This window comes from Emys orbicularis, chromosome 3, assembly GCF_028017835.1.
Source record: "Emys orbicularis isolate rEmyOrb1 chromosome 3, rEmyOrb1.hap1, whole genome shotgun sequence".
Lineage (NCBI taxonomy): Eukaryota > Metazoa > Chordata > Testudines > Emydidae > Emys > Emys orbicularis.
Genome location: NC_088685.1, coordinates 183,497,187 through 183,514,912, shown reverse-complemented (window position 1 = coordinate 183,514,912; position 17,726 = coordinate 183,497,187). Strand labels below are relative to the sequence as shown.

Below are 17,726 nucleotides of genomic sequence, written 5' to 3'. Positions count from 1 at the left end.
CAGGCACCAGAGGAAACACACGGAACACACTTTTCATAAACTTCCTACAGTAGACTAAGTGAAGAGTGTCAATCCATGCGTTGCATGGTGGAAAGCTGATAAGGCCAATGGACCTTAATAGAAGTCAAACACATTTTGACCAAAGTGTAGGAGATAATTCTAGATAAAAGCGAAGAATGACCATCTACTCCCTTTCGAGCTTCCCACCTGGAAAATACCTCCCACTTCATTGAACATTTATCTAGTTGAAGGCTTTCTGCTTTCTAATAGGATCTTTGACTTCAACATAATGCTTGCTCTGGTGTTCCCAGCAAATCAGAATCAAAGCCATCAGCCTAAAAGACTTTGAATCTGGAGAAGATGAGAATGGAGTATGTGTTTCCAGCTAATCAGCCAGTTCACACACATTCTCCTCTATTACTGACTCCCCTCAGATAGAGACGATAGTAGTGAGGAAGCCAAGGTGATAGCAGTAGGTAGGAGGACAGTAGTCCACAAAGTCTCCATGAATCAGGAGGATCTTAGGAACAATGCATGAATGGAATAGATGCTGGTTCAGGGGAAGAACTAGTCAAAAGAGAAGGAGAAGGCGGCCTTATTGAGTCAGGTTACCAAGAAAACTTTACACAGGCATCAAGATCCATCCCTGAAAAAAACAAGACTGTCACAGCTGGCACCAGGGTTCTTGGACTCTGAGGTCTAACTTTTCTCAGGGGGTGATTTGGTACCAAAGCCTGGGACACAGCACTTCAGCTTCTATTTAATGTATCCATACAGTAAACTGTTGTTCTAAAACTATCTCTATCCTGGCTTGCACTGAATTGCTGGTAGAGGGCAGCAAATGACAAAGAGATTTTCGAACTGTGCTATATCGGGTTCTCCTTTTACATGACTGCAGAATCTTTGGTTCTCAAAACAAAATGGTGCTACCTTTGCATTAGCAAGAGATCTGAAATTTGTAAATGGAAAGGTTTCAAATATGAAATACAACTCTTTAAATGTGTTTTATTCTGCTTCGAATGATTGTTCATGTGTATTCCACAATAGGTGTGCGTGCTCACCACGTGCACTGGAGCTGGAAGTTTTTCCCGTAGCAGTACCCATAGGGGAATGCCCCAGCAACCCCTGGAGTGGCGCCTCCATGGTGCGGTATAAGGGGCGCTGCGCGCTCCCCCCATCCTCAGTTCCTTCTTGCCGCCAGTGAAGGTGCTTCGGAACTGCTCTACTCCAGCTTTGCTGTAGCTCGTCCCCGAAACTTCTTGTTCGTTCAGTGTATGGTACCTGTAGCTAGTTGTTTAGTTAGTTTAGTTTAGCTAGAGCGCCTGGGCCAGGGCATGCCCCGTGTCCCAGGTTTTAAGTCATGCAACACTTGTAGGCGACCTATGCCACTGAGTGATCCGCACGCAAACTGTCTATGCTGTTTGGGGGAAAACCATCTCAGCAATCGCTGCAAGATTTGCAAGTTGTTTAAGCCTCGGACCAAGAGAGAAAGGGACATTAGGCTCTGGGCTATCCTGATGGAGTCAGTGCTGACCCCGGCTCCGGCGCGCTGCTCCGAGTTGGCACCGGGCACCGCGGTGTCGGTGCATGGTGACCCTCCAACGCCACTGACTAGTCGGCACTGCTCCCAGTCCATGGGGCACACTAAGAAGGCTAGGAAGAGGTCTTCTTTGCCGTGGCACCAGAGTAAACCCAGGAAAGAGGCTAGACCCACGTTGGGCAGTCTTCGATCCCCACCGGCCTCTAGGCCTCTGACTCAAGTCGAGTGGAGTAGCCCGGCCCATTTGGAGCAGGCCTCCCCGGATGTCCGGATGCCCTCCACACTGGAGGCCCTGCAGGCGGCCCGGGATGTTATGTCCATGCCGGTACCAGGAGCACCGCCGATGTCGGCCCTGCACTCCACAGGCAAGCCGCTGCTGGGATCTCCGCAGTCGCCCCCGGCTCGGTACTGGTCTCAGTTGAGGGAATGTTCCCGACACCGTTCGCCACCCAGCGACCGTTCAGGGCAAAGTCTACGTGGATTGCCCTCAACGCCCACCAGGCTGTCTGGTTGGGTTCCGTCTGACCAAGACTCTCGGCACCACTCCGCCTCGAGGAGCGAACACCGACAGGACCGAGGCAGACATCACCAAAGGTCCTCGTTTCAGAGGGGCTATCGCAGCTGGTCACAGCACAAACGTCGACGTCATTCCTGTTCAGCGTCCCACTCCAGGACCCCGCCACGGCACCGCCTCTGCAGCTCCGGGCGTCGATCGCCGTCGTAGGGCTGCCCGCTGGAGCCGAACGTGGAGCAGCTGTAACCGACGGTACCGGTCCTTCACATCGCGATCGCTGTCCCATAGTCGGCATCGCTCCCGGCGCTGCCACTCCTCCCAGTCCAGAGATAGTGGCAGGTCGTATGTCAGCCCGGCCTCCCTTCGTAGTCGTCCATCGATTGGTCAGGCCAGCCAGGCCAAACAGTCAGTTCTGCCTGTGTCACAGCAGGTGCAGTGGCAAATGACCCTGTGGCTGGCCCAATGGTACCAGTGGGCACCGTGGCCCCAAACACAGCCCCTGGTGGGGGCGCGCTCGGTGGCCGGAACCTCAGAAGGACCATCGGCCTCCCTCTCCAGACCTCCGAGGAAGGAGTCGGTGGGACGTACATCCTCGGCACCGTGCCCGGAGACCGACCAGGTGGTGGACCCTCTAGTGCCGGTGGACACCCAAAGTACCGTGCCGGCCTCCTCACCCTCCCTGGATGAGGTGATTATGGCCCCTCCTCCCTCCGTCCCGCAGGAGGACTTTAGGGCCCACCAAGAACTCTTAAAAAGGGTGGCATCAAGCCTCAAAGCAGAGGAGATGGAGGAGCCCTCGGACTTCCTGTTTAACGTGCTGTCCTCCTTGGCACAGGGCAGGGTGGCCTTGCCTCTCCATGAAGAGGTGGCGAAAATTTCAAATGCCCTGTGGCAAACCCCGGCCTCATTGGCCCCCATCAGGGTATATGATTGCGGGCCACGAGACCTTTCGCTGATGTTGACCATCCGCAGGCACGGTCCCCTGCAGCTCCCAGTAGCTGCGGTTCACCATTCCCGGCCAATAGGAGCTGTGGGAACGGCGAACCGCGGCCACTGGGAGCTGCGGAGGAACGTGCCTGCGGATGGTCAACGTCAGAAAAATGTCTCGTGGCCTGCAATCAGATTATCCTGATGGGCCGCATGTGGCCCGCGGGCTGCAGGTTGCCCACCACTGTTCTAAATAGTCACTTCTTGAGGGAGAGAAACCAGCTGGTCGTGTTTGAACTGAGCTCCATGAAAGAGGGGAGTGTATGCAAGCAGTTTGTGACTAACTGTGTTCAAGGGCTGCTGTAAATAATGTAAAATAAGGAAGTTGCACTAAGAATATGCCTAGACAGCACATCACTGATTTCTCCTCCCACAACAAGGCCCTGACATCTACTACTACTTCGTAGAGATGCAACAATACTGCGGCCTGTGGATCTCTGGGGTTCTGTAGAGAGATGGCTATTCATAAGGTGCTAGCTCTTGTTTCTACCTGATAAACTGCATTAAAGAGACAAGGTGGGTGAGGTAACATCTGTTATTGTACTAACTTATGTTGGTGAATGAGACAAACTTTCTGTGTAAGCTCAAAAGTTTGTCTCACTCACTGTCAGAAGTTGGTCCAATAAAAGATATTACCACACTCACCTTGTCTCTCTAATATCCTGGGACCGACACAACTACATCAACACTGCATACAAATTGCATTACAGATATATAAATACAGTAGAATTTCAGAATTATGAACACCTTGGGAATGGAGGTTGTTCGTAACTTTGAAATGTTCGTAATTCTGAACAAAATGTTATGGTTGTTCTTTCAAAAGTTTACAACTGAACATTGACTAATACAGCTTTGAAACTTTACTATGCAGAAGAAAAATGCTGCTTTTAACCATCTTAATTTAAATGAAACAAGCACAGAAAGTTTCCTTATCTTGTCAAATTTAAATTTTTTTTTTTTTTTTAGTAGTGTACATTTAACACAGTACTGTACGGTACTGTATTTGCCTCTTTCTTTTTTTGGTCTCTGCTGCTGCCTGATTGCATACTTCCGGTTCCAAATGAGGCATGTAGTTGACTGGTCAGTAGGGCTGTCAATTAATTGCAGTTAACTCACGCGATTAACTAAAAAAAATTAATCACGATTAATCACACTTATAACAATAGAATACCAATTGAAATTTATTAAATATTTTTGGATGTTTTTCTACATTTTCAATATTGATTTCAATTACAACACAGACTACAAAGTGCACAGGGCTCACTTTATCTTATTATTTTTTATTACAAATATATGCACTGTAAAAATGATAAACAAAAGAAATAGTATTTTTCAATTAATCTCATACAAGTTCTGAATTGTTATTGTGAAAGTGTAACTTACAAATGCAGATTTTTTTTGGTTACATAACTACACTCAAAAACAAAACTGTGTAAAACTTTAGAGCCTACAAGTCCACTCAGTGCTACTTCTTATTCTGCCAATCACTAAGACAAACAAGTTCGTTTACATTGACGGGAGATACTGCTGTCTGCTTCTTACTTACAATGTCACCTAAAAGTGAGAACAGGCGTTCGCATGGCACTTTTGTAGCCGGCATTGCAAGGTATTTACATGTGAGATATGTTAAACATTCATATGCCCCTTCCATGCTTCGGCCACCATTCCAGAGGACATGCTTCCATGCTGATGATGCCCGTTAAAAAAGTAATGTGTCAATTACATTTGTGACTGTACTCCTTGGGGGGAGAACTGTATGTCTCCTGCTCTGTTTTACCCGCATTCTGCACATATTTCATGTTATAGCAGTCTCGGATGATGACCCAGCACATGTTCGTTTTAAGAACACTTTCACAGCAGATTTGACAAAACGCAAAGAAGGTACTAATGTAAGATTTCTAAAAATAGCTACAGCACTAAACCCTAGGTTTAAGAATCTGAAGTGCCGTCCAAAATCTGAGAGGGACAAGGTGTGGAGCATGCTTTTAGAAGTCTTAAAAGAGCAACGCTCTGATGCGGAAACTACAGAACCCAAACCACCAAAAAAGAAAATCAACCTTCTGCTAGTGGCATCTGACTCAGATGATGAAATTGAATATGCGTTAGTCCCCACTGCTTTGGATCGTTATCAAGCAGAACCCATCATCAGCATGGAAGCATGTCCTCTGGAATAGTGGTTGAAGCATGAAAGGACATATGAATCTTTAGAGCATCTGGCACGTAAATATCTTGCAACGTCAGCTACAACAGTGCCATGCGAACGCCTGTTCTCACTTTTAGGTGACATTGTAAACAAGAAGCAGGCAGCATTATCTCCTGCAAATTTTAACCAACCTTGTTTGTCTGAGTAATGGTTGACTAAGAAGTAGGACTGAGTGGACTTGTAGTCTCTAAAGTTTTACATTGTTTTATTTTTGAATGAAGTTTTTTTTTGTACATAATTCTACATTTGTAAGTTCAACTTTCATTATAAAGAGATTGCACTACAGTACTTGTATGAGGTGAACTGAAAAAAATTTGTTTTTGTTTTTTACAGTGCAAGTATTTGTAATAAAGTGAACACTGTACACTTTGTATTGCGTTGCAACTGAAATTAATATATTTGAAAATGTAGTAAACATCCAAAAATATTTAAAATAAATGGTATTCTATTGTTGTTTCACAGCACAATTAATCGTGATTATTTTTTTAATCGCTTGACAGCCCTACAGTCAGTTAGTAACTCTGGTGTTCATAACTCTCTCTAAGGTTCTACTGTACCTTAAATACCTTCCTAAAGTTATTTTCAATGTTAGCAATTGACACGTTACCTAATCACAAATGGAAAAGGACATGTCCTGCATGATTAGGAAGGTGATCCATGAGACTCTATAAAGGTGTGGTCCACCCAATGAGGAACAATTGAAGAGGCTGCCCCAAGTCTCCTTATTCATTGGAGAACTTAGAAGGGGTCTTTGCCCCAAGCTCCCTTGCTTCCTGGAGAGGCCAGGGAAGGGAGAGACTCTCCTATACAGGCCCTAGTCCAGATCCCCTCACACAGGGGGTGCCCTGACACTCCTCACTTTTTGCAGGTGGGGGCGAGTTCTTCAGTGGGGGTGCGGGTTAACACTACGTCGTGTTGGGGGAGGGGACTTCTTGGGAGGGTCAGTGGGTCTCTCCCACTCCTGGAGGTCCTTATAGGGGCCTCTCCCCCTCATTAGGGGGCTATCTCTGGGTTCAGCGGTCGGGGGAGAGTCCCTCAGGCTGGTTTGGGGGAGGGCTCAATATTGGGAGATCTCTCCCCTGCTTGCGCGGTCTCAGGAGTTAGGTGCCTCCCCCACCCCGGTGAGCGGTTGAGCCGCCCTCTCTGGGAGGGTCTCGGTGCGGGCTGTGCCGCAGTACTTGGTCAGTGTCGGGGCGCGGCGCTGTGCGACAGGTGCCGCGAGACACGTTCTCACGGGGTCTGGGCAGGGCGCTTCGGGCCGGACACAGGCTCAGCCTGGCAGGCGGCTGCTTTTCCAAGAAACTTGAGCCCCGCGCGCTGCCGTCCGGGCCCCTCCAAACGAGCCCAGGGGGCTAGCGCGGCGCGCCCGGCTCCGCAGGTCCCGGGCACTCTCGCGGCGGATCCGAGCAGGCCGGGTCCCGCGCCTGCACCCCACCATGTCCACCCTCGCCAAGGCCTCCGGCATCCTCAAGTCGGTGGACTATGAAGTGTTTGGCCGGGTGCAGGGTAAGTGTGGGCTGACCGGGTGCATGACGCGGCTGGGTGCGCATGCGCGGAGCTGCAAGTTCGTTCCCTGCGCGAATGCGCGTAGCTGGCTGCGGCCTCTGGCCCCTGCAGCAGCGAGCCCCGCGCCCGGGGAACAGGGGCTGGGTAGGGGACTCCACTCTCGCCGCCCTCCTCCATGAGAGAGAGGCCCCTAGTCTTTTCCTTATGACTTGCAGGAGTGGCCTCAGCTGGGCAAACGTGTTAAAGTTCAGCATGCGTCTGAGGTCTGACTACGGTCAATGTGTAAAATAAAGGGCTTGTAGAGGTCTTGTTAGTGCCCGTCAAATGTGCATTATCGTTTGATGCTTCTAGGCAGTAATCTTGCCCCTCCCATCCATATAATTTTTCCAGAGGGTTGCATAAATGGGAAGTGACTGCCTAGGAAGGAGTACTGCCGAAAGGGATCTGGGGGTCATAGTGGACCACAAGCTAAATATGAGTCAAGAGTGTAACACTCTTGCGAAAAAAGCGAACATCATTCTGGGATGTATTAGCAGGAGTGTTGTAAGCAAGCCATGAGAAGTAATTCTTCCACTCTACTCTGCACTGATTAGGTCTCCACTGGAGTATCGTGTCCAGTTCTGGGTGCCACATTTCAGGAAAGATGTGGACAAATTGGAGAAAGGCCAGAGAAGAGCAACAAAAATGATTAAAGGTCTAGAAAACATGATCTATGAGGGAAGATTGAAAAAATTGGGTTTGTTTAGTCTGGAGAAGAGAAGACTGAGAGGGGACATGATAACAGTTTTCAAGTGGGTAAAAGGTTGTTACAAGGAGGAGGGAGAAAATTTGTTTTCTTAATCTCTGAGGATAGGACAAAAGCAATGGGCTTAAATTGCAGCAAGAGAGATTTAGGTTGGACATTAGGAAAAACTTCCTAGTTGTCAGGATGGTTAAGCACTGGAATAAATTGCATAGGGAGGTTGTGGAATCTCCATTCATTGGAGATTTTTAAGAGCAGCTTAAACAAACACCTGTCAGGAATGGTCTAGATCAGGGGTTCTCAAACTGGGGGTCGGGACCTCTCAGGGGGTCATGAGGTTATTACGTGAGGGGTCGTGAGCTGTCAGCCTCCACCCCAAATCCTGCTTTGCCTCCAACATTTATAATGGTATTAAATCTATAAAAAAGTGTTTTTAATTTATGGGGGGGGGTCGCACTCGGAGGCTTGCTATGTGAAAGGGGTCACCAGTACAAAAGTTTGAGAACCAGTGGTCTAGATAATACTTAGTCCTGCTGTGAGTGTAGGGGACTGGACTAGATGACCTCTCGAGGTCCCTTCCAGTTCTATGATTCTATAAAAGCTTCGAACTCTCTCCGAGCTATAACTTTAAAATATGAGTGCTTGAGTTTCACAGCCGTACACTGCTGAACTAGGAGGCTGGATTGTGTGTGAAGAACAGAAGCTTTCCCAGAGATGTGCAATAATAGTACCTCTTTACGATGAACTTGGAGGCAGTGAAATTTCATGTGTAGTGATGCACATTGTAAGCCTCCTATTGATCGAAGCACCTTTTGCAAATTGTAGCTCCACCAATGGAGTAAAGTTGTTCGGGGAGGGGGGAGGCTTTATACTAAAAGAGGTCCACAGCATTAGTAATTAGGTGAACTGGCATAATAAACAGAAAAGTTTAAAGATGTTAAAAATTGATAATTAGAAGCGCACTGCTTTGAAGTGATTTCAGGAAGCCCATGATATAGTTCTGTGGGGCAGACCTAGCTTATTCTCAGAAATAAGGATGTAATAAATGGAGTATGGAAATAAGTACAAAATGTACTTAAAATACTATAATGGTCAAGTGTAGTCTAAATTATTTTTATTTTCATTCAGTGTATGTGAAAGTTAGATAAGAGGTTGATATCTTGAAGCAGATAAACCTAGGATGGAAGTTTCAGTTCTTCAAGAGTGTACTCATGTCGATTCCATTCCAGGTGTGTACCTGCCCATGTGCACAGTTGTCAGAGACTTTTGCCTTAGCGGTATCCGTAGTTTTCGGCTGTGGCGCCCCCTTGAGTGCCACATTTATGCGTTGGTATATTAGGCGTCACCGACCCTACACCCTCTCAGTTCCTTCTTACTGCCCATGACTGTTGGTTAGAGTGCCTTGTCTTGCCTTTAGCAAGAGTGTTAGCGGTTCTTCATAGTCCTTTGTTCTACCTAGTCTGTACATAGTTAATAGTAGTTGGTTAGTCTTTATAGTGTTAAGTTAGAGTACCTAGAGTCCCTCTGGGACTTTGTCCCCGAGCGGGGCATGCACCACTCACCTGGCTCCAAACCATGTGCGTCATGCAGCAGGCCGATGCCGATCAGTGACCCCCACAACAGCTGCCTGAAGTGTTTAGGGGAAACCCATAGAAAGGACAAGTGTCGCATTTGTAAGAACTTTCACCCTCGTACACAAAAGGAGCGAGGCTTCGGAGCGAAGCGCACTGCCGGCACCGGGTTCCACCTGGCACTATTCCCCCTCGCCGGTGCTGAAGAACCCCCAGAAGAAGAGGAGCCCCTCGGCACCGAAGGACAAGGGGGCTGTGGGCAAAGGACCTTTGTTAGGCCATACGCCCACTGTGGGGTTTCACAAGGGTACCGCTGACTTCAGACCCCCCAAGCCCGGCCAGGGATCCACCCCCGACCCCGAGAAGCGGCAAAGGTCGCTGGCCTCTGCCAGGGCCGTCAGGGCCCGAAGTGGTCCAGGTGGCCAAAGAGCAAAGCCAGCCGGCTCCACAGACACCACACCAGGTGACTGTCTTGGCTATGACTCCGGCACCGAAGGGGAAGCCTATTGGAGTGCAGCCTCACGGGAGGGCGGAGCACCCCTGATCACCGGACCACAGGCGCACATCCTCATCTCCGCGACCTCGGACACTGGCACCGTATCCTAACTCTCCAGCTAGATGACCCAGGTCCCTGACGCATTCCCCGCCTACTAGCTGCAGGATGCCAGAGCCGCGATGCTGTTCCCCGTACCGCAAGTACCGGCAAACTTCCAGCCACAGGTCGCCTAGGCCCCGTCTCCTAGACGTTGATCACCATCCTGGAGGGGCCGCTCAGAATCACGGCGCTGGTCCCGGTAGCCCTGGTACTGCTCCTCCAGCAGATGTCACTATTTGCCTTCGCCTCGCAAGTCGCCGTCCAAAGTCAGCAGGCAAACCCAGGCCTCGACGGCTCCATCCTGGTCGCCGGAGGGACAGTGGTCCGGGTTGGACCAAGAATTTAGCCTTCACCCCGACAAGGGAATTATCCTCAATGTGGGAGACCATTGCAGCACCGACCACAGGGCCATCACAACAGGGACAGTGGCCTACCCAGTGGCCGTACTGGAATCCATGGGGAGTGCCGGTGATGCCGATCACATATTCCCAGCCCTCCCTGGCTGCCTCGGATAAGCCAGCCATGGCACTGCTGGCACCGCAGTCAGAGCATGGTACTGAGCCAGATGCAGCACCAGTGCACCGGACCCCGGCACCAAAGGAGCCTTCCCCAGATAAGGAGGGGGAACATGCTCTTCCTCAAGTGGGACAGTCCTTGTCATCGCCCCCTCATGAGGCGATGGCCGGGCCTTTTCACTCCAGCAGTCCCCCGGATGACTTCAAGGAGCACCAGGCCCTCCTTAATGGGTGGGTGAAAACTTAAAGCTCCAGGCTGAGGAGAAGGCGGAGGAAGCTGCTGACCTCTTTGGCGTCATTTCGGCCACCTCCCCTGCTCGGGTCGCATTTCCCCTCCAACTGGGGGGTCCTTAAAATTGCCAAGTCACTGTGGCAAACCCCCTCTTCTATTCTGCAACCTCTAAGAAGATGGAAAAGAAATACTATGTCCCTGCAAGGGGGTTTGAATATCTCTATACACATCCCCCTGCAGCATCACTGGTCGTGTCTGCAGTGAACGAAAGGCACAGACAGGGTCAAGTTAGCAGCACACTGAAGAACAAAGAGGCCAAAAGACTTGATTTGTTTGGCAGAAAAGTTTATTCAACGGCTAGCCTACAATTCACGGTCTCTAATCACCAGGCCCTGCTGGGACGCTATAATTTCAATCTGTGGGATTTCCTGAATAAATTCGAAGAGGCCCTTCCCCAAGATCATGCCCAGGAGTTTGCTGCGCTGCTGGACGAAGGCACATCAGTCGCCGGGGTGGGGAGGGGTCCTCCAAATGGCCTGGGACGCTACTGACTCAGCGGCCAGGGTGGTCACATCTGCAGTGGCCATGAGCTGCAGCAGTCCTTTGGGTTGTCCCAAGAGATGCAGGCCATGATCCAAGACCTCCCTTTCGAGGTTACCGGGGTCTTCTCTGAGCTCACGGACTCAAGACTCCATCACCTTAAAGACTCCCGAGCCACCCTGTCATAACTATAAAGGGAAGGGTAACAGCTCTCCTGTGTACAGTACTAAAATCCCTCCTGGCCAGAGACTCCAAAATCCTTTTACCTGTAAAGGGTTAAGAAGCTCGGGTAACCTGGCTGACACCTGACCCAAAGGGCCAATAAGGGGACAAGATACTTTCAAATCTTGGGGGGGGGGGGGAAGTTTTTTGTGTGTGCTCTTTGTTTGAAGGGGTTGTTCGCTCTTGGGACTGAGAGGGACCAGACATCAATCCAGGTTCTCCCCATCTTTCTAAACAAGTCTCTCTTATTTTCAAAATTGTAAGTAAAAGCCAGGCAAGGCGTCTTAGATTTACTTTGTTTTCTCAACTTGTAAATGTACCTTTTACTAGAGTGTTTATCTTTGTTTGCTATACTTTGAACCTAAAACAGAGGGGGGTCCTTTGAGCTCTTTAAGTTTGATTACCCTGTAAAGTTACTTTCCATACTGATTTTACAGAGATGATTTTTACCTTTTTCTTTAATTAAAAGCCTTCTTTTTAAGAACCTGATTAATTTCTCCTTGTTTTAAAATCCAAGGGGGTTTGGATCTGTATTCACCAGGAGTTGGTGAAAGGAAGGAGGGGGGAAGGGTCAATTTCTCCTTGTTTAAGATCCAAGGGGGTTTGGATCTGTATTCACCAGGAGTTGGTGAAAGGAAGGAGGGGGGAAGGGTCAATTTCTCCTTGTTTAAGATCCAAGGAGTTTGGATCTGTATTCACCAGGAAATTGGTGAAAGAGTTTCTAAAAGCTTCCCAGGGTAGGGAATGGTGGCAGCGGACCAGAACTAAGCTGGTAGTTAAGCTTAGAAGTCCTCATGCAGGCCCCTACATTTGTACCCTAAAGTTCAAAGTGGGGATACAGCCTTGACACACCCTCTGTTCCCTGGGCCTTCATACCCCGCAACAGTCCAGGAAGCCTTTCTGTCCTCTGCCTCCTTCCCCTCAACAGTCCAGGTCCTGGGGAACTCCCAGAGTAGGCGCCTACAGGAGAAAGGATAAAGACAAGGGGCATAAGTGGCGATACCTGTCGTCTTCCTGCCCGGCTTCACAACCTGACCATCCCCGAACCAGGGAGGCTAAAAACAGTCGTTTTTAGGGTACTCCTGAGCCAATCTGTAGGATCCATCCCTCCCCTTCCTCGACTGCCTCCGCCCTTTCTGGTCGGCCTGGTCCTGTATCACCTTGGACTGTTGGGTGCTCAATACAGTTTCGTCAGGCTATACCTTTATAGGTTTATCACCATCCATCCCTCCCACCCCCCCTTCCCTGTCCCTCTTCAGGGACCCTTCTCACAAGCAGCTCCTCGTTCAGGAGGTCGACAGCCTCCTGCATCTGGGGGCAGTGGAGGAGGTCCTTCGGAACATGGAAGGAAAAGGGTTCTACTCCTGTTACTTCCTAATTCTGAAGGCAAAAGGCAGCCTCAGACCCGTTCTGGACTTGCATCGCCTCAACAATTCTCTCAAGAAGTTGAAGTTTCACATGGTCTCCCTGGCCGCCATCATCCCCCTCCCTGGATCCGGGAGCCTGATACACCACCCTCGATTTAAAGGACACTTACTTCCATATTTCCATTTTTCCGGGGGCACCAGCACTTCCTCCGTTTCAAGCTGGGCCAATGTCATTTCCAATTCATGGTGATGTCCTTTGCTCTCTGGTCAGCCCCGAGGGTGTTCACAAAGTGCATAGCGCTGGTGGCCGCTTAGCTGCAACATCAGGGAGTCCAAATTTATCTGTACCTTGACGACTGTCTAATAAGGGGCCAGTCCCGAGACTAGGTGTGGAGGCATCTCGGGCTGGTCTGTTCCACCTGTCGTGACCTGGGGCTGATAATAAATGAGAAAAAGTCAACCTTAACCCCAGTGCAATGCATAGAATTCATCGGTGTGGTTCTTGACTCCATTCGGGCCAGGGCCTTCCTCCCTGAGACTCCATTCCAAGCCAAGGTGGACCTCATCTTGTGTATGCGAGCCCATCCACTCACTACCACCCACATGTGCCTGAGACTGTTGAGTCACATGGTGGCCTGCACATACATGGTCTGGTATGTGCAGCTCCACCTCAGGCCCCTACAGGCTTATGGATTATGTCCCCAACCAGCACAGCCTGGATCGGTTGGTCAGAATTCCGGACAGTGTACTGTCGCCTCTCACCTGGTGTCAAGATTCCACGCCACTATTGGAAGGAGTCCCCTTTGCGGCTCCGGCCGCATTGATGACCCTCGTCTCTGATGCTTTGGACCTGGGGCGGGGAGCCCATCTGGGTGATTTCAGTACGCAAGGTTGTTGGTCCAGTTACGATCGCTACTTGCCAGGGAACTCAGGGCGGTTTGCTTAGCCTGCCAAGCCTTCCCACCTCATATACAGGGAAAAGTGGTTCAAGTACTTACGGACAATACGGCAACCGTGTTCTATGTTAACAAGCAAGGCAGAGCCAAGTCGACGGCCCTCTGTCAAGAAGCCCTCAGACTCTGGGACCTCTGTCTGCAGTACGGTATACATCTCATTGCAGCACACCTTCCAGGGGCCAAGAACACCTTGGCAGATTGCCTCAGCAGGACCTTCTTGTCTCACCACGAGTGGTCCCTCCATCCAGAGGTGGTGAGTTTCATCTTCCACAAGTGGGAAACTCCCTGGTTGAACCTGTTTGCGTCCAGACAGAACAGGAAATGCCACGTCTTTTGCTCAATGACAGGCTTGGACAGGGGATCCCTGTCGGATGCTTTTCTACTCCCGTGGTCGGGGGCTCTGATGTACGCCTTTCCTCCGGAGCCGTTGCTCCCCAGCGTCCTCACAAAGATCAGGTAGGACAGAGCAAGTGTGATCCTCATAGTGCCGGCCTGGCTGTACCAGCTCTGGTACAGCATGCTGCTGAACCTTTTCTCTCAGGCCAGACTTCTATCCCAAAACCGTGGCAGTTTTCTGCACCCGAATCTAGCGGCACTGCACCTGACAGCTTGGCTGCTGCATGGTTGAACGAGCAGGAGCAGCAGTGTTCGGCAGATGTTCAGCAGATCCTGTTGGGAAGTAGAAAGCCCTCTACCAGGGCAACCTACCTGGCCAAGTGGAAGTGGTTCACCTGTTGGACGTCGGAGAAAGGGGTCTAGCCCAAGCAGGCCTCGTTGCAGCTCATTCTGGAATACCTTCTGCATCTCAAGCTCCAGGGTTTGTCCCTTTCATTGATCAAGGTCCACCTGGTGGCCATCTCAGCACTCCATCTGCCGCTCAAGGGCAGGTCGGTCTTCACCCAGGACATTCCTCTAGGGCCTTGAGCACCTCTACCCACATATCAAGGATCCCGTTTCTCCATGGGACTTGAAGCTGGTGCTGGTGTGGCTCACGGGTCCCCCTTTTGAGCCTTTGGCTTCCTGTTCTCTCCTTCTCTTGTCCTGGAAGGTTGCGTTCGTGGTCATGGTGACTTTGGCCTGTCGGGTCTCGGAAATTTGGGCGCTCGCCTCGGAGCCATGTTATACAGTTGTTAACAAGGTACAGCTGAGACCTCACTTGGCTTTTCTGCCCAAGGGTGGCCTCTCAGTTTCATTCAAGCCAGGACATTTACTTACCGGTCTTCTTTCATAAGCTGCATAGGTCAGAGGAGGAGTGTAGACTGCATGCCTTGTACGTTAGAAGGGCTCTAGTCTTCTACATTGACAGGACCAAGCCATTCCCTAAGTCTACAGAATTGTTCGTTGCTGTGGCTGACAGGATGAAAGGGCACCCTGTATCCTCCCAAAGAAGCGCCTCTTGAATCACCGCCTGCATTCGCTTCTGCTATGATCAAGTGAAGGTGCTGCCCCCGGCGATTGTCACCACCCACTCAACCAGGGTGCAGGCCTCTTTGGCAGCTTTTCTGGTCCAGGTGCCTATCCAGGACATCTGCAGGGTGACCACCTGGGTCATGCATCCATAAGTTTACGTCCCACTACACACTGACTCAGCAGGCCCGGGATGATGCCGGCTTTGGTAGGGTAGTACTGCAAGCCGCGAAATTGTGAACTCCGAGCCTATCTCCGTAGATACTGCTTGTGAGTCACCTAGAATGGAATCGACATGAGGAAGCACTTGAAGAAGAAAAAAATGGTTACCTTGCATAACAGTTGTTCTTCGAGACGTGTTGCTCATGTCCATTCCATTACCCGCCCTCCTACCCCTCTGTCGGAGTTGCAGGCAAGAAGGAACTGAGAGGGCGGAGAGTCGGCAGCACACGATGCATGAGCGCGGCACTCAAGGGGGCGCCACAGCCGACCTTATGGATACAGCTAAGGCAAAAGTCTCCAACAACTGTGCACATGGGCATGCCCATAGTCCATCTACAAAGGAATGGACATGAGCAACACATCTTGAAGAACAACAGTTATGAAAGATAACTGTTTTTTCTACATAATTTAACTAAATAACTAAGGCAGTTTGAATAGAGAGGGGATGTTGGCAATAATACAAGGCAAACAACAAGGGCATTGTTTAAATTACATGAATATCTTTAGACAGAGAAGGCGAGTGAGGTAATATATTTTACTTGACCAACTTCTGTTGGTGAACAAGATAAGCTTTCAAGCTTACACAGATCTCTTCTTCAGGTCTGGGAAAGGTACTCAGAATGCCACAGTTCAGTTGGTCCAATAAAAGATATTACCTCATCCACCTTGTCTCTCTAATACCTTGGGACAAACATGGCTATAGCAACACAGCAAACATGAGTATCTTTGTAAGTTATCTGACAAGTGCAGGTCTCCTGTTTGGTTCTGTTATATTGTAACGATATTTAAAATACGTTGTTAGCTGAAAGTATTGACAACTTTCTCAGATTGTCAGAATATGCACCATAGATAAATCAGCAATAGAGGATCAGCAAAACATTTAGTTCTGTGTTAAAAAAATTATAAAAATCACAAACCATATTATCTGGCAGCTGATGGATCAAATTTACTATGGTAAAAATGGGTATAACACCACTTACTTTGATGGAATATACCAGTGATAAAGTTGGCCTGATATCTTTTTTGATCATGCTTGAGTGGATGGTGTGAAGGAAGGCTATGGATCATATAGGTGTAAACAGGAATAAAAATACAAATCTCATAAACTGAATGAGAGAGATCCATGTTACTACTTGTTTGTATAATGTCTACCCCAATGGGGGCTGATATTGGCAGGGGCCACTAAACACTACTGTGATGTAAGTACATAATAATGGAATTCTTGTTTTTGTTTGTTTGTTTAATGCATGATATGACTCTTATCTATCCTGCATAACTAAGGACTCAGAACTTTCTCCATGAAGGTATAAACTGTCTCTGTTCAGATAGTATTCTGTAGTTTTCTAAAAACAAATGCATAAAAGGTTATATATATATTCTACTTATATATATTCTCATACATAAATTTAGCAACCTTAATTTTTTTGGTGGGAGTAGGCCACCAATTGGGTAGCTAAAAGCTTGGAGATGTGTTTTTATAATATAGCATTTATTTCATACTTGGAGACTGTTGACATTCTGCATTCTTTAAAGATATTATCTGTGCAGGATTTTGACTACAGGTCTTATCTCCTTAGCAGAAGATGATGGAATTCTCCTAGTTTGTGAGTCTTGAGGGCAGCAGTAGTGAGATAGAGTGCAAGCCATATCCCCTACTTGTCCTTGTGAGCCTTCTGAACATTCCACTCAGTTTCTTCAGTTGCATGGTAGGCAAAGTTCCCAGAAAGAAAATGCCAATTCTGGATGTTCAACATGAGGTGTTTAAAAAAAAAAAAAAGGGGGGGGGGGCTCCTGGGATGTCTGCAGTAAAATTAAGTACATGCTGTAAGAATCAAGGGGGCCTGGCTTATCTTCTACTTTCCTATGGTTGTCCTCAAGGATTAAAACCTGAAGCTCTAGAAGTGTTCTTCCGCTGTATTGCTAAGAAGTTAAGGCTAGGGATAGAGAATCCTTCAAAAGGATATATTCAGAGAAGCAGAATTACAAGTAAGATATTTTCTCTGTCATTATTTGTCCTAAGGAAGACCATAATAAGTAGGGCCGTACCAAATTCACGGCCATGAAAAACATGTCATGGACCATGAAATCTGGTCTCCCCCCATGAAATCTGGTCTTTTGTGTGCTTTTACCCTATACTCTACAAATTTCATGGGGGAGACCAGTGTTTCTCAAATTGGGGGTCCAGACCCAAAAGAGAGTTGCAGGGGGGTTGCAAGGTTATTTTAAGGGGATAATGGTATTGCCACCCTTACTTCTGTGCTATCTTCAGAGCTGGGTGGCCGGAGAGCAGTGGCTGTTTGCTGGGAGCCCAGCTCTGAAAGCAGCGCCCCGCCAGCAGCAGCACAGAAGTAAGGGTGGCAATACCATACAACGCCATCCTTACTTCTGCACTGCTGCTGGTAGCAGCTCTGCCTTCAGAGCTGGTCTTCCAGCCAGCAGCTGCCCCTCTCCAGCTGCCCAGCTTTGAAGGCAGCACCGCCGCCAGCAGCAGCACAGAAGTAAGGGTAGCAGTACCTAAGCCTCCCTCTACAATAACCTTGCGACACCCCCTCCCCCCAACTCCTTTTTGGGTCAGGACCTGTATAATTACAACTCTGAAATTTCAGC

At 48.9% G+C, this 17,726-nt stretch overlaps 1 protein-coding gene across 1 annotated transcript in view; it reads left to right on the top strand.

Annotated features, from left to right (window-relative positions):
• The first annotated feature begins 6,680 nt into the window (after positions 1-6,680).
• Positions 6,681-17,726, top strand: part of ACYP2 (acylphosphatase 2) — a 136,833-nt gene continuing 125,787 nt past the window's right edge. The window contains exon 1 of the mRNA XM_065401860.1: positions 6,681-6,750. Coding sequence (XP_065257932.1) covers positions 6,681-6,750 — 70 coding nt within the window. The remainder of the gene's footprint in view (positions 6,751-17,726) is intronic.